Source organism: Centroberyx gerrardi, chromosome 14 (genome assembly GCF_048128805.1).
Source record: "Centroberyx gerrardi isolate f3 chromosome 14, fCenGer3.hap1.cur.20231027, whole genome shotgun sequence".
Taxonomy (NCBI): domain Eukaryota; kingdom Metazoa; phylum Chordata; class Actinopteri; order Beryciformes; family Berycidae; genus Centroberyx; species Centroberyx gerrardi.
This window is the reverse complement of record NC_136010.1, coordinates 18,590,915-18,614,113: the sequence shown is the minus strand read 5'-3', so window position 1 is coordinate 18,614,113 and position 23,199 is coordinate 18,590,915. Positions and strand designations below refer to the sequence as shown.

At 41.1% G+C, this 23,199-nt stretch overlaps 2 protein-coding genes across 2 annotated transcripts; one reads left to right on the top strand and one right to left on the bottom strand.

Moving 5' to 3' along the window:
* Positions 1–567: 567 nt before the first annotated feature.
* Positions 568–3,702, bottom strand: slc60a1b (solute carrier family 60 member 1b). The gene is made up of 10 exons (XM_071894634.2): positions 3,473–3,702; positions 3,082–3,280; positions 2,570–2,809; positions 2,183–2,345; positions 1,893–2,008; positions 1,561–1,734; positions 1,226–1,373; positions 1,065–1,135; positions 800–920; positions 568–662 (listed from the first exon to the last, which is right to left on the bottom strand). The coding sequence occupies exons 1-10, from the start codon at positions 3,700–3,702 to the stop codon at positions 568–570; spliced, it is 1,557 nt and encodes a 518-aa protein (XP_071750735.1).
* A 14,287-nt stretch (positions 3,703–17,989) lies between these two features.
* lemd1 (LEM domain containing 1) lies at positions 17,990–22,945 on the top strand. The gene is made up of 9 exons (XM_071894642.2): positions 17,990–18,178; positions 19,308–19,410; positions 19,824–19,970; positions 20,064–20,132; positions 20,423–20,484; positions 20,598–20,756; positions 21,501–21,590; positions 22,034–22,107; positions 22,624–22,945. The coding sequence occupies exons 1-9, from the start codon at positions 17,990–17,992 to the stop codon at positions 22,943–22,945; spliced, it is 1,215 nt and encodes a 404-aa protein (XP_071750743.2).
* Positions 22,946–23,199: the final 254 nt, after the last annotated feature.

The following is a 23,199-nucleotide window of genomic DNA, read 5'->3' as shown; positions in this document are numbered from 1 at the left end:
TTCACTGTCTTAATAATACACACATAATCCAGTGTGTATACTTTCATTAATGAATCCACAAAGAAATGGGAAAATAAGTACAGCCCAAACATTTTATGAGAAAACAAACAGTACAGTTAAAACAGATGATCAAATCACTCTACATATGATGAACCTGAAGCCCAAATAAAACTTCATACAGCATGAGTATATTCCCAGAAGCAAACTGTTGACATAATCACAATTATATTTTACAAATCTATGTATTGTTCATTTAGAACACTGATGCAATATTTGATGAACACTGTCCTCGATTTACAAAAAAGAAAAAGAATCTAAAAGTTTGAACTATCATCTCTAACAGTAGCAAACTGTCTACTTTGCAAACTGGCTATGTGAGTATTGAGTATGTTATCTCCAGCACAATAAAAGTCACATGATTTGGTACACTGAACATTTGTAGTCTTTTAGGCAATATAGTGGTCAATTTGATGATATATTTTTGTAATACTTTTCCAAACAATTCCATTTTCTCCAGTAGCTGGTAAAGAACAACACTGGACAGGCGACACACAGCTGCTTCCCTCCTCAGCTGCTCTCCTTCTCCTCTTTCTGTTCTGTTTTGGCAGAACCATTCTGCTCTGCTGCTGGCTCCTCCACCATGGCTGACTTTTTCATCGTTCCTGTTGGGATGCAGGGGGGAGAGGTGGTGGGGTGGGGGAGGATGAAGAAGAATGTGAAATGAATGCCAATACACTTTCATCATAACTATACTTACTGATTCCCAGGCAGTGTATGAGGAAGCTGGTTAATAGCATACCTGTGAGGTAGTTTCTGTGCATCCGGTGGAACAGTAAGAGACCAAAGAAGAGGATAAAACCAATGCAGCCAATGATCATTCCACACAGCAGGAAGCTGTAGCTGCCTTCAGTCTGGATAATCTGGGGATGAGACGACAACATTAAACTACTAGGACTTCAGTCTACATCTCTACTGGGTTTTTGTTTGTTTTTTGTAATATCATCTCCTTGATCTCCCCATTTCTATATACACACTAATGATAACTACACACTCATCAGTCTTACCGAGCCAACCAGAACCTGCATAACCATCTCTCCCATTCCTGCACTTGTTACCAGGACTGAGGTTGCACATCCTGCAGAGAGAAAGAGATGCTTCATATTCTGTTCTTACGTTAACTCCATTAATGTGTTATCGTTACTGTGCTATAGCTACTTCATTGTACCCTGGTAGTCAAGGATGTCTTCAGTGTAGGCAAGCATACAGGGGAAGATGCTGCTGAGGAACAGCCCACATAAACAGGTCCCAACAAACAGAAAGACACTGTTGGTGTAGAAGATAAGTAGCATCAACACTGTGACAATGACACCTGCCTGCAAGGACAAAGGAGAGAGAGAGAGAGAGAGAGAGAGAGAGAGAGAGAGAGAGAGAGAGAGAGAGAGAGAGAGAGACAGAGACAGAGAGTGAGAGAGAGAGAATATAGTCAGGAACACAGGAATTTAGTGATGATTATGTCTCATTGTAATGTGATGGCACCCCAAAAGTTTCTAGTGGCATTACCAGGTTGAACATGAGCAGCCTCACAGGCTGGAAGCGGTATGAGAGAGGAATGGACACCAGGCGCCCAGCAGTGATCGCTGCCCAAAAGATACTGGCCAAGTAACCTGCTGTCTTATGGGACAGTGACATAGGCGGTGCCACGGCATAGGTGTACACAAAGCCTGCATAGGCACCCTGAAAACAGAAATGTAGGTCCTTAGATATGTTCTCTTCCTTGTGTTTTATGTAAAAATATATTTTGTGCCATATTATATCTATAAGCTATTCACAAAACGATATTCCTAAATATCATTCATATAATGTCCCTCATATTATTTGCACCCGTCACTCACCACAATGCCATCGGTCATGAAGAGCACCATCCCACCGAGGATATGAATCATAAAGAAGGATACTGGCAGCCCACGCAGGTTATCATTCTGACAACAGCTAAAGATATCCCCATGACCTGTGACAGAGCAAGCATTCACAAATGACAGATTATAGCATATAAAATGGCAGTTGTTTTTTTAGCTAGACTGATTGAAAACCCAGGGAAAGTATGCATTAAGAATCTTAAAAAGAGTTCTGTTTCAAAACTTTTCCTCTTGGGTTTCATGTATCACTGTTATTAGTTCTCTACCTCCAACTTCGTGTTCTTTCTGCTCCGTGTCTGGACCCTCTGCCCCCTGCTGGTTCTCCATGGCCAGCTCATCTTTGTCCAGAAGACGAGGGGTGCTGCCGGGGCAGCATGGGATCAGCTTCTCCCGGTACATCAGGAACAGGACTGCGATGGGCACAGGCAGCTGGGGGCACACAAATGATAATCAGATCAATTTTACCCATATTTTAATCAAAGTTCAATCTTGAAACCAATGAAAAAGATGTGTTTAGCCTATTCTTCACTGGAGATAATCTCTGGGGACCGGCTCAAATCTGGTATAAGCTTGGGATGAGTGCAACACAGTAAATCAAGAAGCCATGAAAAAACTAACTCTGCTCTCACATTTAAGTCTATTCAGCATCTTACATTGATAAGCGCCATGATCCAGAAAGCGTAGTGCACAATGGACTCCTCCCCTGCTTCGTGGGGCAGGTGGCTCTGGGTTATGTTGTGCTCTGCTATGGGACTGTTTCTCAGCATGTTCCTGAAATGATGCATGATCTCAGTCCCGTTCCCTGTGTGGTTCCCGCAGCCCGTCTCTGAGAGGAAAGGATCTGCAATCAGTGGGCTCACCAGGGCTCCGAACCCAATGAAGAAATGGAGCGCCTGCAAAGTATAGAAAAGGACAGAGTCATTACTTCCTTTTTTTTTTTTTTTTTTTTTTTTAAGAAATCAGTATAATTGGCTCCTAACTGGACAAATATATATATTTAAACATAGTGTCCAAAATTCAAAATTGATGTGTGCTTTATTTATCTTGCGAAAGAAAAAAAGTGGACACATTACTTGCATTTTTTATAATGTCTGCTACTAACTATTCATTGAATGTGAATTCTTCTATAGATACAGTGCTGGTGCTTTAGTCCAGGTTTTGTCACCTGCAGGAAGACAGCGGAGTCCTTCTGATAGATGGTCACCAGTTGGATGTTAGCAATGGTGTCAATGATGCCCATCGCCAAACCGGACACAGCCATGGCGATGGCCAGCAACATAACATTATTGCACAGGGGAATGATGGCAAATATTACAGAGATGACGAGAGCAGAGACAAATAAGGCAGACAGAGCACTGAACAACCTTTAGGGGAAAAAAACAGAAAACAAAAACAGTGTTAATGAAGGTCAACAGTTCCTGGGCTGAACATGGCAGCTTTTGTGCACTCAGTAGTCACATGAACATGCAAACAAAACTGCACTTATCTAACATTAGAATTGCTTGTAGTATCTGGGGAAGAACACCCCAGCTGTGAGTTCATGAACAGCTACTCACGTCTTCTTGAAAACACCGCTGATAGAGCTGCCAATCAGCAAGCAGAACTGCTGGGCAAAGAATACCCATGTAATCTGACTTAGTGTTGAGTTTGTTTGACATTGCAAGTCCAATATTGTAGGTCCAAGGAAAGCAATGCAGAGTCCAAAACTGAAGAAAACACTCCAGTAGGTCAAGGTGTGATGGGCATTCCTTTTGAACAGAGTTAAAATCCGCTCATCCACAAACATCCTGGCCAGTACTTTTAAGACAGTAATGTGTATCTCCTCAGCACAACAAAGAAAAGATGTAAGCGAAGAAGACTGCCAAGGCTTTTACTATAAAGTATAAGGATTTCAATATATGGCAGCGACTCTGACAATTTTTGCTTAGGTGGATGCCAGTTATCGTATGATGCTTTCCATTCTTGATTTCTTTTAAAGCGTTTCAGGGTTAGCTCCCTCCTCTTTGAGTTGCTTCACTGAAAAGGATGTCCTCGAGTTAATAGGTGAAGTGGAGACCTCTCTAACAATAATATGCCTATTTGAATAGTGTCAATGATTTGCTGTGAAAAAGAATCTCTGTTGAAATGCTACCTGAAAGAGTACATTTGTGTGTCATAGCACTTCCAACCCTGTCAATGGAAAATGTATCATACAGGAAACGATGAAGGATGACACAGATGTTCCTGGTGGACAGGTTGTTGTTTTTGACACACCTGGATAGTCCTGTTGTGCTCATGGAAGAAGCTTGTGCTCCAAAATTGCATAATGTACCATAAATGTCCATAAAATATCGAGCAAAAAACACATTTTATTTTCTCTTCAGGATTACAGATCTCCGTTATAGCATGATGTTATAGGTGTTCAGCTGTGACTACAACTGTCATAATTAATTTATAATAATTTATCATGTTATGACATCCATCATGTATCATTTGTAAGAAATCAGCTTTCATTTCTCCTTCCTTTCATACTATTTTATCCCAGCTCCATGATATTACAATATTTCGAATCTTTCTGAATACTGTAACCAAGGAGACTAAAGGATGTCTGTGGGCTTTGTATTCTCAGCATGGACTCGTTGAAAATTAGTGAAAACATGAAATACTTGTGAGAGTCAAAGCAGGAAAAATTTCTGGCCCCTTTGACAAAATCTCACTGACACTCTCTGAATTATAAGTTCAGGGTGACTGAGGATGGACAATATGGCGGTATGACACTACAATGTTCAGCTTGATATCGTTTCAGAATAGATGTAAAACCGACAAGAAACTAGCAGGGATATCCCAAGGTTACTGCATACTGATTTAGCTGTTTGGGAAGCCTGCACTTTTCTGTCCACTGGATATTGAAAATATACTGTATGTCTTTCATAATGAATACTGATGAGTAATGATTTGTATTACTTAAACACTAAAGGGTATGAATAAAAGATAGGACTTAATACCTAATCTCTTTAATGATTGCATGGGACAAGCAAAGCTCTACTGGTTGTAGCCAAGTAGGAGCTTCCGGCAAGGTTGAAATGGGGGCAAGTAAAAAACAGCACAACAGAGGCATCTAAACCTTGATTTCACTCCTCTTTTAACTTACAGTACACTTTAGGAAAGTACCTGGCACAGTAAAAGCCAATAGGAAACTCCTATTGGCTTTTACTGGGCCAGGTACTTTCCTTGCATTAGCATGACAAAGTTGTTGTGTCTTCATATCAATATGTTTGATTTGTTGCATTATCTTCAATATGTTATTTTAGTTGTTTGTATCTTAAATATAATCTATTTGCTCTATTCTTATCGATATCCTATTGGTTGCTGCTGCATTGACACAAGTTCCTGGGTCACTTCAATTGTCACTTAACAATGAAGTATGATGCATGTCTTGATTACCAGATGGATTTAAAAAAAGTCTTGTTTATTTGCTGGGCCTTTCTATCTGTACTGATGCATGCACTGTATTTGCTACTATTACACAACATGATATATTGTTCTGTGACTGTCTCCATACAGTAGAAGCATGGTGGAGGTGAGCGAAATGTGCCAAAATCACACAGTCTACAAAGCTCTCAGTTGTGTAACTGATTTGCTAACATCTCCTGCTGGGCGGAGATGCTGGTCTGCAACTAAACCTTGAGAAATATACGTGTTTATACAAAAGGCATTCATTAACACCCATCATCCCCCCACACTTCCTCCTCTCGATATATACCAACACAAAGTGACTTTTTCAGGTAATTGTCAACTAACACTGTCAACTAACACAATTTCAGAGGTGTGTAAGGGGGTGTTAAAAATCAACAGCATTTTCTGGCTCCTTTTGAAGGGACTTATAGTACCAAAGTACAATTACAAAAATAAAGCAGAGTTAAGAATGAGCGCTGAGTCTTTTTGGCAATCAAGGAACAAAAACGTGCCTTGAAAATGTGTGTAGACAAAGTGTAGAACTGCTTACTACTAGAACACGTGTTGGAAAAGCACATGTTGGAAAAGCAAATGTAGCCAACACATAAACTTGTCCTACTAGTGCTTTACATCTGAAAATGTAAATACAGTTGGTATTCACATTTTCAAATAATTTCTTAAGCTTTCACTAAGACATGCTAATTAATAGTATCAATCTAATATGATCTAAAACAGCATTGCACAACAGCACAATTCACTCTGAGATATTGGTTCTGCGTGTTCTCTTCTAAATTTCAACACTAGATGGTGTAACTGTGCTGCATATACAGTATATGATACACTGAAGTATAGAAATAGAATAGCTGTAAAGAAGCAACAAAACCAGCCTATTAATTATGACATGAAATGAAAGCTATTGCTGACAGTTGACAAACACACACTCACTCATTCTCTCCCTTTCATTCTCTCTCTCTCATTCTCGCTCACACACACACACACACACACACACACGCACGCACCACAGTATCACAGTATCTCTTTTGCAGCCTGTTGACACATGGTATGCTGGCAGTAACCACATAAAGAGCAAAGACATCAGGAACTGGGTATAAAGTGGAGAAAAGCGCTGTTGCCCCACTCCTCTCTGTCTCATCTCCATAGGCTGACATTTAGCCAACTCTCAATCAGAGGTCTGAGACAGTGCCAGGTCACCATGTGATAGGAATCTTAATCTGAATGCTCTACTTTTTCCTCTCTGTTCCTCATTTGTTCTCGGTTTCAGCCGTAGCGCCTTTTGCCTATATTTTCCTTTAGGGTCCAGTGAGCCTGCTGAGTAAAGTGCTCTTATTGCTGTATATGATGAAGGAAGGGAAAAATGCTATGAATTGCTTGCTAATGCCTCCTTACAGGGCCCAATTTATTTCTTCATAAGCCCACGATGTATATTTAATAACAATTGAGTGAGCAGAAGAAAGATCTGAATGCCTGTGAGAAGGACCAAGTCATTGTGTATTATTACTTGTCGAGTTAGACATATATGATTCAGTATGCATTAACACAAGTGAGGGGATTAGCTAAAGTAGACTCGACGAAGGCTCCTCCAGTGGGAAATGTATCTGTCACCTATCCCCATTTCTGAGACACATTTCTCCAGTCAATCCCCGTGGCCCTGGATGGAAATGCCCTCCAGTGCACCCCCTACACCTCTCCTCAGGCCCAAAATAGAGCCGGGGATATGTGGTATGAACACAGACATGTCTGCAGGGCAAAACAGCAGCACTCTGCTAGGCCCTATGCCTTCGAACAAGCTGCTGGTGAACCAGTTAAAGACATAAAACAGTTATGAAACCTAGTACATGAGTATAGTTGCCCTACATCAGAGAATGGTTATTTAAGTCTAATGATTAGGAGAGATTTGAGAGAAAAGTGACAATATGAAGTGTCACTGGCATTTGAAGTCATTGCTATAAAATAAGACTGGGATGAAGGCGATTTCAACTTTAAGCGCTGATTAACATCGTCACTACTGTTTCTTATACAAGCTAGACATGAAACTCTATAGAACAGGATAGAGAGGCCTGGTTTAGCAGGGGAGATCTGAAGCCTAATTTTAACCCTCTTTGCCCTATTTGATGATATGACATGGTTACCAGCATCTTTTATCGCAATTCGTTAACATGAGATCAGAAAAAATGCTGTTCTTGTGTCCTTAACTGCTCTCTGATGCTTCGACATTAGGTCTTTCAGAATGCCATGAGAGACTTGTAGTTTATTTGACGGAGTACAAAGCGTCATTCCTCAACCGTCCGGCCTCTAAATTCTCATTCTGTGAAGTGAGATTAAAGTTCAGTGAAGCGGTGCTGCTCATCCAAACACTTCAATCAGAAATACCCACCCAGGATTCCTAAAAGCTCAGCAGCTGATCACATCTGGAGCCCTCTGAAGATAACGACTTCTGTCAGGCAATCCTCACTCTGTAATCCAGATGAATGGAGCGGCGGCGATAGCTGTGGATGATTGTTATATTGTCTCATTACACTCCAATTCTCAGTGCTGTCAGTGGTGATTATTATTGGCCTTATCATAAAACATTTATTAGAGGCCAATTCATTTTTGGTCGCCGTCTTTGCGCTTGATCTTTCACCATCATATCACGACCCAATGTCATGATGATGTGCCGATGTCATCATAAAATATTGGCATTTTGGAAAGCCACAAATCAGAATTTGCTGTTAATAAAATAAAATAAATCTTTTCCATATAATCTCCTGACTTTTCGCAGTCCTACAAAATAAAACATATTTGGAATTTTTGTCCAGGATCTACAACTAGTGAATTTGATCAAAAGGTGACAGTGATAGAAATATATGCTAAAGTATGCAATTAAAATAACAAATATTTTGTTTATGCTATTTAATATTTGTCAACATCGTTTCATCTAACGCCTCTCAAGGGCAAAAAAGCTCAACATTTCATATCAATTTCTACTCGAATGTTATCTTTAGGCTTTTGGTTTAAAAAATTGATCTAATTCTTCCTTTTGATGCAGTAAAGCTGGTATTAAGTCTCTCAGTGGGATTTTAGAGTGTAGGGTGGGCTCTACTTCAAAATGCTTAAGCAAATCCTGGAATATATCGTTCCTCAGATGCCATTCAAGTCCAGTTCATGAGGTTTAAAATAGATCATCCTTCCATCACTTTATGTGAAAACACAATTGGTCCACCTTCAGTGTCCTGTATGGTGATATTATGCAGGAGAAAAAATGAAATGGCATCATCTGTATTTTCAAATCCTTGTGGGAGTGTGATGATTTATTTATTCTTTGAAACCTCAGGAACAGGATTCAAAAGCCTTCCATAAGTGAACCATGCAGCAAACTCCACTCTATACCCTAAAATCCCAATGTAATGTACTGAAAGAAGCTAATATTAACTTTCCTTTGGAGGAAGAAAAATAGTGTAAATCCCATATCAAAACCTGAGATGAAGTCTGAATAATATTTGCTATGAAATACTGAGATTTTTTTTAGTAATTAGGTACCTAATAGTAATTTAGCCCAAGTAAATCAAGGTGGATTTACTTTTTGCAAATTAGATTTTATTTGAATTTATACCGTTTTTTTGACAGTGAATATATTTGGAACCATCATTATACTGACAGATTTTCAGACAAGGACAAATCAAATCGTTCTCCCAATGCCTTAAAGAAAGCACACCTTTATCACAGGAGGTATTCTGCCATGCTTGATCATGTTTCCAAGTTTAAACAGCAGCTCAAGCTGGAAAACCCAGCCACAGTTTACGCAGTTGAGGTCAACCGCTGTCTCAGTCTAACCCTTGTAAATCCAAATCTAATTTGCAGGATTTTATTTTGAAGTTACCATTGCAGCTTAGTCTCTCCTCCCTTATGGTTTTGCTGTCATTATAGCACTGGCTGTAATCTAAGAAGAAAACCATGGTCGACTAAAGTGTAAAATTAAAAATGGGATAACAAAGGATTAGTTTCATAGTGGAACAGGGATTTCCTGAAATGGATGTGACAGGGTGTTATAGAGTATACAAGACTCATACTGAGCAAACACAGGAATAGAAATCAAGCATTGTACCCATTTTCATGGATGAAATGGTCTATCAGTGTATCAGCACAGATAATAATTTGAATGCTGTGGTGGAGCACAAGACCTACTCTGGACTTAATGAAAGGCAAATGGTGAATTCAAACCCCAAAAGGGATAATAGATTCCTGCAATGAGGACTAAACCAGCATTGTTCTCCCTGATATTTGCTGTCAGAGGCACAGACAGAATTACTGATGCATACAGTTGTCTGGTAATGTATGTTTGTACACACATCCGGACAGAGATAACACAATGGTGATTTATTCTTTTCTATCATAAGGTGTCACTCCCTTTTCCTTTTTCTCCCTCTTCCCCTGTCCTCCTCCTCTCCCCTCCTTTCCCCACACAGTTGTAGAGAGCAGAGCAATGATGCGTGTCTTAGTGAAACCTGGTGAATAGTAATGAACCGAGCCTCTGTGTCTATTTGAGGGAAAGCGAGAGGAAGAGAGAGGGTAGGGTTTGCGGGGAAAGGAGGGGTGGTGGTGGGGGGGGGGTAGACTGTGAGTGAAAACAGGGCTTTTCTTGAGGCACTGATGCAGCACAAGCTGTGGTGAGAATGTACAAGCACAGTGGTGAGTGAGAGGAGACGCAGTTGCACTAATCCTTTACACCCTTTACATGATCACCATCACACTGTATCGCAGCTCATCAGCCGTTCCGATCAGGATGACATGACATCATCCATTAAATCTTTAACAAACTGTATCTTTTCTCTGGGTGTGTTTCTTGTGCTTCATTATACAGTAGCTCATTCTCCCTCACTCCCCCCCCCCCCCCCCCCCCCCCCACTGAAACCTCACAGAAGACAGGGGGGGGGGAGAGAGAGAGAGAGGGGGGGTGTATTAGTAGAGGAAACGGATGGAGGGGGAGAAAGCTGTGAGTGAATGTGGCTCAGAGAGGGGCAACAGCACCTGCTGTCTTCATCCCAGATTCACCAGGCAAACAGCATTCTTCCCCTGCTAGTGATGGACTGTTAAGAGGACAAAGAAAGGAAAAAAGAGGCTTAAACAAAGACAAAAAAAAGAGACTCTGAGGATACCAGATTCTTCCAGCACTGATTTCGATCAATTGCTTCTGTATAATTTTTTTTTTTTTTTTTGCGGTTTTCCTGGGTTTCTATCATTGATCCTCCCTTCCCAAATTGTCAATATGTGCAGGAGGACAAAAACAAAGTTAATGTCATCGCAGGAAGATAACATGAACATCAAATCAACAGAAAATGATGAAAATCTGAGGTTCTGTTTCCAACCTAGGAGTGAGTAACTGGAATATTCACCCACTGGCTGCAAAGATCAACTAGAGTGCCAGGTCTGAAAGGAAGGGAACAAACACAATAGACAGCCCCCCTATTTCACCCCCTCTTTTATCCTTTCCATCCAGGACCCATGGGCACTCTGCCAACTTGGAATCTTAAGAACTCATTCAAAGAAAGCCAAAGAAAGGGACTTGTTTAAAACCAGGACCCATTCTCTCTCTCTCTCTCTTGTTTTTCCTTACATTTCCCATGTGAAGAGGGATTTCTGGTTGCTATTTTCTCTGACATCGCATCTGGGGGTTTCTAGAATTGCCATTCAAGTAACGTTTCGTCAGATTCGTGGATTGAGAGTATTGTGAGCCACTGATCTCCCAGAGCCCCCTTTCTCCCTCTCTCTCCCTCTCTCTCTCAGTTTTCATTCTGCTTTTACTCCCTCTGTCTCACCACTCTCCCTCCTGCTCACATAGTAACTCCTCCCCCCCCCCACTACCCATTGTCTCTCTATACAGTATTAGGCTGAGGGGATGCCATACTTGTTCCAGCGAGGGACGCAGGCAGGGGGAGACGGAGGTAAGTGTCAGATTTATAGCTTAAGAATCCATCCTTCATTGAACGCATGCTGCCATTAATTTCAAAAGTATCAAGTGTGCCGGTCAAAAATAGCTGTTTGTTTTCATCAAGACTGACAGAGAGGGTAGGGAGCTTCACTGCTGCTTTAGGGCTTTCATGTGTTGTATGCAGTGTTCCAGTGTGTTGTGGTTGTCTAGTCTGACAGTGGAAGGTGGTTAGGTGCCTGTTTAATGAATGAATAGTACTGCATGGGATAAGAAATTAAATCAGGTACCAGCCCTTTATCTTGAGAATGAGGATGTAACAGCCTTTGTAAAAAAAAAAAAGCTCTGAACAATCCCAGTGTCTGAATGTCAAATACTGGGATGTTAGTCATTTGCTGCATTGTTATAGTAAAAGGGGCCCTATAGATTGAGTCCCTTTGCACTTACACTATCTCAGAGAAATTTGCTACACTGTTTATATTCCACTGTCAGAAGCACGTATATGAAAATACTGACTATGGCCATATTTCAAAGCCATAAAAAAAACATCTGGCCAGCGACGATTGCTAAAATTGGCTCCCAGTAGAGAGGGACCATGTACGATGTTTGGGATTAAAGCTAATCCTCCCTGTGGCTGAGATTCACCTTCTTGTCTGGACAGAGTCTGACACAGGGGCTTTACTAATTTATGCTGAGACATGCATGAGCACAGGCTCCCTGGAGCTCTGTGGCAGTGGGCTTGTCGACCTGGGGCTCGATTATGGTGTCTAGTGAAAAGAGCTTATTAGGGTGTTTGAGTAAACACCCTTCCACTTCACTCAGTAGGTATTGCTCTCACACTCTGAGGCCACATGAATATTCAGCATATGTGAGGTCAATGAGAGATAGTTCGGTGTATAACCAGTTTGATGGTTAGTTAGTTTGACAAACTCAAAATCATGTTTTAGGCTTCATATTGTTTCTATCTGTATTGCTTTCTGTTAAAGTTAGGATATCTTGTGGCCAGTTACACTCATGAGATTGGTTAAAGAAGCAAAACTAAATAAAGCAAAGCTAAGAGAAAGGATATGAAAAAACACAGAAATAGCCAAACAAAGTTGTTCTTTATTTTTTAAAAATGTGATACTTCCTTGTATTGCCAGAACAACTTGAAACAGGTGCATAAAAGGACGACTAGAAGTGGTTCTCAGTAGTGGACAGTTGCAGCCTCGTACAGGAAGCTTTGTGTGCTTGTTCAGAGAAGAAAGAAGGCTGTCTCAATGGGGCTTTTGTTGTTTGAGTTGGAGACAGCAAAAGCACAAGAAACACTGACTGACAAATACCTGGCCCCTCTGTGCCTCAAATACCTCAGCTTTGCACTCGATACAATGTCAACAAATGCCTCCTCTGTCTTCCATAGTAGCCTGTTTCCTCTCTGTCCACAAGCTTTTTTCGTGTTTTTGTAAAGACTACTGTTTTCTGAGTGGACATCTGGGTGAGCAGATTTGGCCTGCATAGCTAATAGTCCTGTATCTCTATGTTTTGGGCAGTTGAAAAACACCTTCCAACAGTTTAGTGTTTTAACTTGTGGTTAATAGTTTGGTGTTTCAGTGCAGCACATAGGAATGATACTGGGTCAAGTGACCGTTTTTATTGGAATTCTTTATTGTTAAAGTTACATGGAAGTATGAATGAACTAACTTATCAAAATGAAAATAAACCAAGCATACTACTGAAATCCTTGTGTGAATGATGTTTTGTTTGACTCATTAGCCTGACAGCTTTGATTCAAGAGGGCCCAGGGTCGCTGTAGGGAAACATTAGCATGCCGTGAATGGTAGCTTATGAGACCAAAGACACTTCACAAATACTAACTTGATATCTATCTGCAAAAATATTTAGTTTTCTGTGCGTGGTTGTTGAATTGAAAAGCTGAGGTAACGATCTCCTTTGTGCTCAAGAAAGTCAAGGAGAGGGTAACCACAGAATACAGAAAAAAAGAGTTTACGTAATCTGTTTTGAATTCAATAACAAAATCCTTTTGATTAACGTTGTACCTTTTCCCTGAAGGCATTGATTTAAAGCTACATTTTTAATCAAAGATTATTCTTCAAACCCCCAGGAATTGAACGGCTTGCAGGATATAGCTTTAAGATTCAAGTGCCAAGTAGGGGTCATTATATTTGAGTTTGTGTTGTCAAAAATACAATTCCCACTCTAAAGAATCACAAGACAGTATCATTTCATTCCCTCCAGGCCCCAGATGAATACTTCCAGTTCCTTTGGTTAATTATTCATGCGGATGTGAGTTTTAAATCCTGAATGCTGTCTGCAACCTGCCCCTGTTATTTCTCTTCTTTTCCTTGTTTTTAAGCTTTCGGCGTTGACAGCGTGATTTCTCATTCTGCAACTGACTTGCTGATTACATATTATTGGCTAACAAACAAAAGAAACACATTTTAATTAGTGTGTTAGCCATTATCATGCCACAGCTGTGTCTTATGGCTTTCTATTCCTATGTGAGTTCTTTCTAACATGTCATGTAGGGTTTAAAGCCATTGGGTACAGAGTGGACACTCAACCAAGCCTACACTGTGTTTTAACACTATTTTGGCATGACATCATTAGCACGCCTTCTGTATTATGTTTTTTTTAATTAATTGCAGATGTTATTACCCCCTGGTCAACTATATCAGTGAACATTTTCCAAACACAGGATCATCATTTTGTATTTTTGATAACCTGCAGTGTAAATTTCAGATTCTGTGGTATTATGTAGCTTCCCAGTGGCCAATCTAAAAAATAATTCTAAAATTCTGCATAGTGATATTTTTAAACATGGCAGCCTACAGCATCTTTCCTTGCAACAACCTTATTGAGATATGAGCCAAATGATGATACTTTGAGTGAGAGCAGCTAGAACTGTTTTGGGAAACGATGTCTTGTCTTCATGGAAGTTGTGGAGTAGCAGATGGTCATGGAAATGAAACTTCTTTTCCTGCTGCTGTCAGCCGTTCTACAACTTCTATGAAGAGCTTAGAGCACTTATTCTCTTTCAACTCCATGCATTTGGCATTTGTTTATTTCCTAACGATTGTGAGATCGTCTTCTGTACCACCTGTCATTTTAAAGGGGAGATTCAGCATTTTTCAAGCTTATCCTATTGATCACTAAGCCATCCCCTGTGAGGATGTTCAAAGAGCTTCCACACCAAAATGTTTCTGAGAAACTGGCACCAGTCTCCTTTCAGCTTTTGCTATCAATGCTGATATGAAATCATAACTCAAAATTGTACCTAGCAAAAAGACAAAAAATCTTAAACCTTCTCTTAATTACCACCAACAAAGTGATTATGGCTAATGGTTTATATTAGTTGATGGTGTTCCAATCCTGGGCAGTCAAATTTACAAATTATTTCATATGCATTACTGCTGATAATGACAATGTTATTGTTCTGATGTTTTTGCAGATATTGTACAGTGCACTGCTATTGTGTTTTGTGTTTTCCTCTGGCTGCAGTGGCAATGATACAAAAAAAATGCCACACCTGCACAAGCCAAGGGACAATAAAAGGAAAACAAATGGGTAATGTCATTCACTCTAATGATAATTAGTTACTTTCAGTCACTCTTGAGAGTTTGGCGCTAAAACTATGACATGCACCAACTGTGACAGCCTGCTCTCCCTCTCTACCAGCCAGCTGGCATTTCAGTGGTTAAAGAACAATTTTAATTACAGTAAATAATGATGTCATTTTACAACAATGACAGCAAAGTGTGAAGACTGGGAACAGTCAAAGCATATTATTGCCACAAGTTGAATTATTAAGAACATTCTCAGTCTGAGGTAACAAAAGGCATTTTTAGATTAGCGAAGTTCCAGATACCAGACATGGTCTTCGCCCCCTGCTTTTCCAACTATGACCACTTTGACACATCATGCCGGTCCTCCCTATAACCTAGCTGCCATGTTGTGGTGATGCAAAATTGGCTCGTCTCTTTTTTGTTCAGTAGAAAGAGGCAATCTTTTCACTCATCTTGTTTATTTTGTTCACTTGTCTAACTTCCAGTGACCGAGGAGCAGAAATCACTGCTTCAGAACTCTACTATTTGTTCAGTGCCTTGTTCAGGAATCACTGTGATGAAAAATCAATCTAATGAACACTCAATTCATTAAAAAGATTAGCTGAAAATTACCTAATCATTTACAAATTGCCCATCTTTAGCATTTTGGTGTTTGCACGCTTGATGTAGTACAAGGAGCTTTTAAATATTATTTTGGGGCATTTTTGCTTTATTTAATAGTTTACAGTATAGACAAAGGTCCCTGGCCGATGTTGAACCCTGGATGTTTCAGGTACATGGTATGTGCCTTAGCCGCCAGAATGCTTTTACTAAACCCTTCACATGTGGTCCCTCATGGCTCCTGCCCCTTTCCTAACATGAGTGGAGCTTCAAGAGCATTCCAAGAGCATTCAGCATTCTGGCCCTGAAAACCTAATACCTCTCTGTTGAATATGTTCTGACTTTGAACTTGAAAGTATGCTCACCAGGCTTGCTGACCGAAGTCTTAGTTCTCTACTTTATAAGACTTTTGACTTGAGACTTTTAATTATCAGTAAACCTTTTGTATAGCCTTTCAATTACACTCTCTTAATGTTGTTTCACGTCACAGCTTAATGTTAAACCTAGATGTATTGCTTTGATAGGCTTCAAAACATTAAAGTGCAACATCCCTGAAGACAAACAAAATATTTCACTCATTTTAACAGTGATGTACTGGCTGGCAGAGAATCAGTGGCAAAAACTGGCCGACAACTAAAACATGGAGAAGGACAAACGATCTGACAAGTCAGCACGCCGCAATTCAATGGCAAAATGTATCAAAACATTTCCTCATCTCCTGAGTTGTTAAAAAATGTTTTGTTTTTTGTTTTCCCCGAAGAGGAAGAGGACGATTTTTATGTAAATATACACCCATCTTGTCTGCCTAAATGACAGGGCTGCAACAGAGAAGATCATCCCATCCCCCCTAATTGAGACACCGTAGATTCACCCAATTTGTCCAAATAAAATTGTGGTGTCGGGTATGGTCACTCGAGGGAAATGTTCTCAGAGTAAATCTAAACTTGAGAGCGAAATACATAACTTGCTCCTGAACAGCAGCGAGCAAGCTGGACTCACCAACGACGGCTTAACTTGCTGCTGCCAAAATACTTTCTTCACCCTCTCCTCTAAGAAGAAATTTAGGTCCAAGGAGTGTGCAGTTTACTGACATTATGTTATGTGATTTCGTGGTATTCAAGCCCTCAAAAGTCAAAAAGTTACCTCTTGCTGCCATTCAGGGCCACAAACATGCAATGTTGCCTGGTGCAGCTTTAAATGAATATGCCCTTTTCACATCATTGCAAAATGCGGCAGGAAAAAAACGCACCATTCTGCTCTCAGTGAATTGCCATTAATGGGAAACTTGTGAGATGGCCTTCTCTTGCAAATATCTCCTGTTAAAAACATTCAAGGTTTATTTGGACCAAATTACACCCAATGTGGAAGTACTGTTATCATCCAGAGCTATAATTTACATCTTTGTGTTGGCAATTTTTGAAAAAAACAATTTTGTTTCAGGTCTGTACCAGATTGGTTGCTAAGATAACAGCTATGGTGTCCGTGCCTGAAGCAAAACAGGAGGAAGGGAGCACATGCCTGAGGTTTAAAGCCCACTTTTGCAAACTGGAAGGTGAGTCATTTTTTTTTGTTTTTTTGTTTTTTTGACTATTGAGTGCTTCATTTTCTAAACATACGATCTATGGCAATTTTGGTCCTTGGGACCCAGGACCTAGGACTCAGAACCCTGGTGGTTTCCATTCTAGCCATCTAATCAGAGACTGATTTATACCTGGGATGCCAGGTGAATGCGATAGAAAACCAGCACTAGGCTACTCTGGGCCCCGAGGACTGAGAACCACTGATCTATTCTATATGGTAGCCTACAGCCTTATAGGTCTGGTGACATGTTAAGACATGATCTTCAAGACTTGAAACTACTCACTCCGCGTGTTCTACCTGCTCCACTAGGTGGCGTCGCTCCAGTCAAAATGCAGTCCCGCTGTTCACCGGACGGAGGCGCGACGACACCAACGGCGACCAAAGCTTGGGCCAAACCTGGAAGTTCACGGTATAACCATACAGTCATTTTCACTGGCACTGGCTTGGCTGGAGCAGTTGCTAGCTTATGTGTACATTTTGAACATTCAACATTATCAAAACCCAACAGTATGGACTTTCTTTTATTGATTAGGTTAAGGCTGAAAGACAGTCGGCTATCTGTTACCCAACAAAAACGGCTAACCTAGCTAACGTTAGCTATCCAACACCACACCTGGGTCTATGATTGTTTTAATTGTCAAGTTATTTCACTTATGAGATTGGTTTTGTATATCCTTAAAATCGGCATTAAAAAGGTGTTAAAAAGTATTCAACATAATTTACATTTCAATCAAACCTGCAGACACCCTGGTCGCGCTTGCACTGGCTGTGTGTTATTTACTTGGCTGTCAATCAAGTGGACAGTTGCAGCTGTTCCCAGTTCAGTCCGTGTGGTTCCCTGACCAGGCAAGGATTTTGTCCGAGAGTTGCTCTTCTACTGCATCTGATATCAAAGACGTTTTTTCTACTGGTGTAAGAAAAGCGAATCACATAAGGTTAGTTTTAATTTTCGGTGTCGTCGCTGTGACATGCCGGTGTTCGTGGAGGATCCCGCTCAGTTCTCTAAGTCGAGGCTGAAGTCGGACTTGGTTGCCCATAACGTCGCGTTGCCACCTGCGGAGAGCAGGAAAGAAGTTTATGTGGAGTTGCATTTGAAACACGTTGATCAGAAAAATGCAGCCGATTTCTCCAGCGATGAGGAGGATCAAACACAAGATGTCGATGTGAGTTGATCTATAAACCTTTTGGTGTTTTGCACCAGGATATTTTTTTCTAGAATCAATGTGGAGTTTTGCAGGCTGGTGCATTTTGCTCTTATTCTAACTTGGCACGCCTCTGCAAGGTGATGATAGCACCCAGTCCAGTACACTATGGTCACCAGGGTCTAATTTCAGATCGGGCACTTTACAGACCAAAACAAACAATCCTGCCCGAAGAAATCATGGCAGATCTCTCATTTTGAGTTGAAATCCCCAGATGTCTGGGAAACGACCAGGACGATTTCAAGTGTCCTTAGAAAATATTGTAGCTGGTGAAGAAACCATGTTGTCTTCAGTGACACTTACAGCACAATCCAAGGTATAACCTTTGCAGCTGAACTGATACCCTGCAAGGTCAGCAGCTGTGAAGTTGACCACGCTGGACTGCAGTGTGTGTGGTGTGTGTGGTGTGGGGGGAAGTGCAATCTGGGTCACTTGCTACCAAGCAGTCCCTCAGCCTGCTTTCGTATTTGTGGTCTCATTCACTTCTGAACCACCAGCTGTATGGTTGGTATAGATTTACATGAGATGTTTCTGTAGTGAGTGGTTGCCATTACTGCTGCCTGCTTTTCACACCTGTCACATTCATTTACTTGTGCCAGGAGGAGGAGCTCTACTAGCACTTCAAGTCTAAAGCTAGTGCTGTGTTGTGTCATGGGGTAAAAGGACCGTCTGTTTGGGCAGATTGTGTTTATTTTGGTTTGGCATAGGTTCCACTTCAAAATTAACCGTACTGCTTGATCAGGATAGAATTTAAAAATAAGAATAGGCTGCAAGATTTGCATATCTATCTTTCACCTTATTAAACTATTCTTCTCAGGTTGTTCATTAGGTATCAGAATAGGCAAATTTAATAGTAGTAGACCTTGATTAAATGGAAATTTAACAGTTATGTAAGCAGCAATTTTTTCCAGAGGCTTCAGCTGTATTTTTCTTCTACATCATATGCCTTTGAACTGTTGGCATTCAAACCACAGTCTTTGTCATGTTTTCAACAGCATTCATTAGTGTGGTATTCCTTTTAATGAAGGTTTTTATCATTTTCAGTTTTGTGATATGTGGGCAATTTTTGTTCTGCCAGGAAAAGGACAAGGAGGAGGATCCAGAGATGCTGGACCCCAGTGGATTGACTGATGATGAGCTCAAGGCCACGCTGCTCAAACATGGGGTTAAAGCTGGACCCATTGTTGGTGAGGTTGCTCAGAATATACTGACTTCAACTTTATTTGTTGGTTTGACCAAGACATTGATGAAGCTAAATAACACAAAATTATCCAAAAATCACTGTGTAGAAAATACTGCAGTGCACAACTAAATTTGTAGGCCAGGTATTCTGCATAGCATTTGCAGGTCTGAAACACCCTCCCCAGATAAACAACATCCCCAGATAAACAACAAAATGTAACCTCTTGAAATGGAGAAATTGCTGTCGTCACTAATGCATTTTTCTTTACTATTATTAAATGTGCAGCCCTAAGCCTAATATCCACCTTCAGTCTGGATAGTAGGGTCCGTTACCCTATTTTGCCTTTTCAGATATTGTATTTTAGAGGCCTCTAGAAAACCAGCTACCTAAAGTTTGAGGCTTGTTTGTCTGTGCTAGCCTCCACCAGGGCCCTGTATGAGAAGAAGCTTATGAAACTGCTTCAGCCTGATGTCCTGCACAGACCGAACGGTACGGGGGACAGTGCCTTGTACTCTGACAGTGAAGAGGAGGAGGAGAATGGGGAAGAGGAGGAGGAAGAATCAGGTATAACCATGAATGTTTTTAGATTGTCCTCATGGCTAGTATCCAGATAATCATTTGCATATAACGTTTTATTATTTTCTATGACTTGTACAGGTTCAGAACAAGCAAGACAAGAAACAGTTGCACAGTTGGAACAGGCAAAGCAAGAGAGCAGCCAGGTGAGTGAATTGTCAGAATGATTTCTTCTTTATGAATAGTATTTCTTGAATTGGCTGAAATTATGGGCTTACATCACCTATTCACTTTTGCACCTAAACAGGCCTTGTATTGTCTCACATGTCCATTTTTCACTGGCTGGATGAAAAATTCTTCCCTGCAGTGCCACTTAGTGGTCATAGATTGTAACTGTAAACTCAGGCTCCAATGGAAAGTGCCCATTCTCTGGAATAAGCACTTGTATCTTAAAGGTTTTTGTTTTATGAGAGTTTTTTTTTTTAACATTTCACAGGCAGAGTTGCATTTGCAGAATGGTGGTTATGTTCACCACCAGTGCTTTTCACTCTCGTCAAGACTGGTAACTACGACAGATCTTCACACTCTTTGTACGAAATGCTGTCAAATTTGAATTCTCTGGTGAAACTGAGGTTTTTCTGTGTGTTTGATGGGATTGCCACCGGCCTCGTCTAGCGCGCTCGTGCACCTAGACACTGGGAGCCCAGTCTCAAGAGGAATGCAGGGAATGTGGTAGAGTCATCATCAGAGTGGAGTCGGTCTCGCTGCTCGCAGATTCCCACTGGGCTTAGTAGAGCATCCTCTGTAGATCGACCCGCAGGATTAGGATCAGGGGTATGCTGATCTTACTCTACCTCTCTTCTCCATCTTAAATTCTAAGCAGTCCAGTGCTTAGACTGACAGAGTAACTCCATATCGAGTTTTTTCCCACACTGGCCATGGGATATCTTGTTTTATAGAGATGGTAATCATTTTCTCACTTCTCTGACACTGGTGTAAGGATTGGGTGGTAAACTTATTTAAAAAATAAAAAATAAAAAAAACCCTCTGTTCTGTTAACACGTCATTAACACTAACCCCCACAGGTTCCATCTGCATCTCAGTCCGTTACGCTCCACAGTTCCACCTCATCCTCCTCTCAGACCTTCAGCATCACTCAGATGGTTGAGGAGGGAAGTTAGACCCATAAGTATTTGGTCCACGCGGTCCGACTTTTTTTAAACATTACCCTACCGTTGCGTTTCATTGGGTGTTGTGAGTACGCACTGCTGGAGTGCTGACCGAGTGATGTACGTTCTCACTCTAACAACAGATGGAGAGTCGGAGCTCTCTCTCTCCTGGTGCAGACAGGGAGAGAGGGCTGAACGGGAGCAACGTACAGGAACATTGGCCGCAGTCCAACAGGGTCAGTGGTGCTGTCATATATTTCAGTCATATATTTACTTTCAGCTCAAACTTTGGTGGCGGTTAAAGAGTTCACCAGGCACAGTCCGCATCGCTGTATTTGGGTGCATGCGGTTGAGGAGGAGATGTAGAGTAATTGGAGCATATCATGTCTGTTGCGTCTCATTTTCTTAGCTTGACATGCCAAAGGCGGACAAGTATACCATGAAGAACCAATCCCTGTACTACACTCCCAAGGCCTCCCCGTACAAACTGGAAATGAAGGCACATGCAACTACTTTCTGACTTGGTTTATTTCCTTTACATTGTTCTGATCACGTGACGGGGGCATGTGCAAAGTCTGCCAGACACTCTTTATTTGGTGGCTAATGTGTAACTGTTTTAGTGTGTCAGTGTTGCTATATTAAACTCACACCAGTAAATTTAATTCTGTCAGTATTTCAGCACCTGAACTGGTTTTTAAATAAGATACCATATTGTCTTTTGAATAACGGAAATATTTAACACAGTCTTGCACAATAACCATAGTAGGTGCTCTGTTTTAATGTAGCTCTTTGCTCATTAGATTAACTATCACCTTTTTTTCCTTTTCTACCTGACTGGCTGGGCGTCTGTCTTTGTGGCACACTGGTGACTGGCGGCTGGGAAGTTTGTTTTTTTTGTCTCGTCTATTGGGCTTTGTCAATAATTTCCAACTTCTGTTCTAGCTTCCTCAGGAGCCTGTGACCGATATTCTCAAGGAGATGTTTCCAGATGCTGTGCCCACGCCCACAGGCATCTAGTGAGTACAATGATATCCTCAGTATTACAATCCGGCAATGATAAATTGTTCACTTTTTGTTTGAGCGGTTGTTGAATCAGAATCATTTTATTTTCAGCAAAGTGCAAGAAATGTACAGGGGTTTGAATTGGTGGTGTTGATGCAGAGGCAGATAGACAACCTGCAGAGTAGCACATTATATAATGACACACATGGTAGAGGGACAACAGAACCTCATACTGTATATGGTGCAAGGGAACAGTGGAAGACAGTAGACACTAGACCATACATATTACTGTACAAATACACATTCAGTATTAAATTACTGTGTGCTTTCAGGTGGCATTGCGAGAGGTGAGTGTCCAGCAGTACATTGCACCAGTGAACCATGAAATAGTTGGGATGAAGCACATCAATTAAGTTCCCTCGTGTTGCTGTTGTAATGAATTGCCTGTTTTGACAGAGGTTTTGGGAGGTCTGCTGAATTTGACCAAATGTGGATTTGTGTATCAATACGTTGATCCTGTTGTATTCCAGCGCCACCCGTCGGAGGCCTATCAAAGGTGCAGCAGGGAGACCAGTCCAGTTCAAATACCCAGACACCCCTCTCAGTCCCATGACCCTGGAGAGACAGGAGGTGGAGCGCCGCCTGGTACCCATCCACATCCAGATTTTGGTGTTCCTCATTGTGGCATGCCTCCTCTACCTCATTTATGTCTGTGTGGAGAACAACTCTTACAATCCTTTTGTGGCTTTACTGGACAGTCTGAGCCAGGGGTCAGACGGTGAGGAGGGGCTTTTGCTTCAGGCTGAGACTCAGGACACACCAGTGCTGGACCCTCTCTCTGCACAGGAGTAACTCCAGTTCATTTTAACCCTCTCTGGTGGCTTACAGCTGAGAGGTTATTGGAAATTAATTCGGTTTATACTTTGCTTCTTGGCTGATGTTACAGTTTTTACCAAGCCAGCAGGCCAGGATGACCTTGTTTTGGAATATGTTCAGGGAAGTCTTGTCACTTGTGGGTTTAAATAATTGACTGTGTTGTGTGACTCTGTGGGAGCACACTAGAAAATCCAATTTTACATTTTCATAGCTTTTATGTATGTGTTACA

Coding starts and splice junctions, on each gene's coding strand:
- slc60a1b (XM_071894634.2), bottom strand. CDS start 3,702: ATGTTTGTGGATGAGCGGATTTTAACTCTGTTCAAAAGGAATGCCCAT. Junction 2,810..3,081: donor ACTCCGCTGTCTTCCTGCAG/GTGACAAAACCT, acceptor TATACTTTGCAG/GCGCTCCATTTCTTCATTGG. Junction 1,374..1,560: donor GGCTGCTCATGTTCAACCTG/GTAATGCCACTA, acceptor TTGTCCTTGCAG/GCAGGTGTCATTGTCACAGT.
- lemd1 (XM_071894642.2), top strand. CDS start 17,990: ATGCCGGTGTTCGTGGAGGATCCCGCTCAGTTCTCTAAGTCGAGGCTG. Junction 18,179..19,307: donor AGGAGGATCAAACACAAGAT/GTCGATGTGAGT, acceptor TGCCAGGAAAAG/GACAAGGAGGAGGATCCAGA. Junction 20,133..20,422: donor GCAAGAGAGCAGCCAGGTGA/GTGAATTGTCAG, acceptor TTTCACAGGCAG/AGTTGCATTTGCAGAATGGT.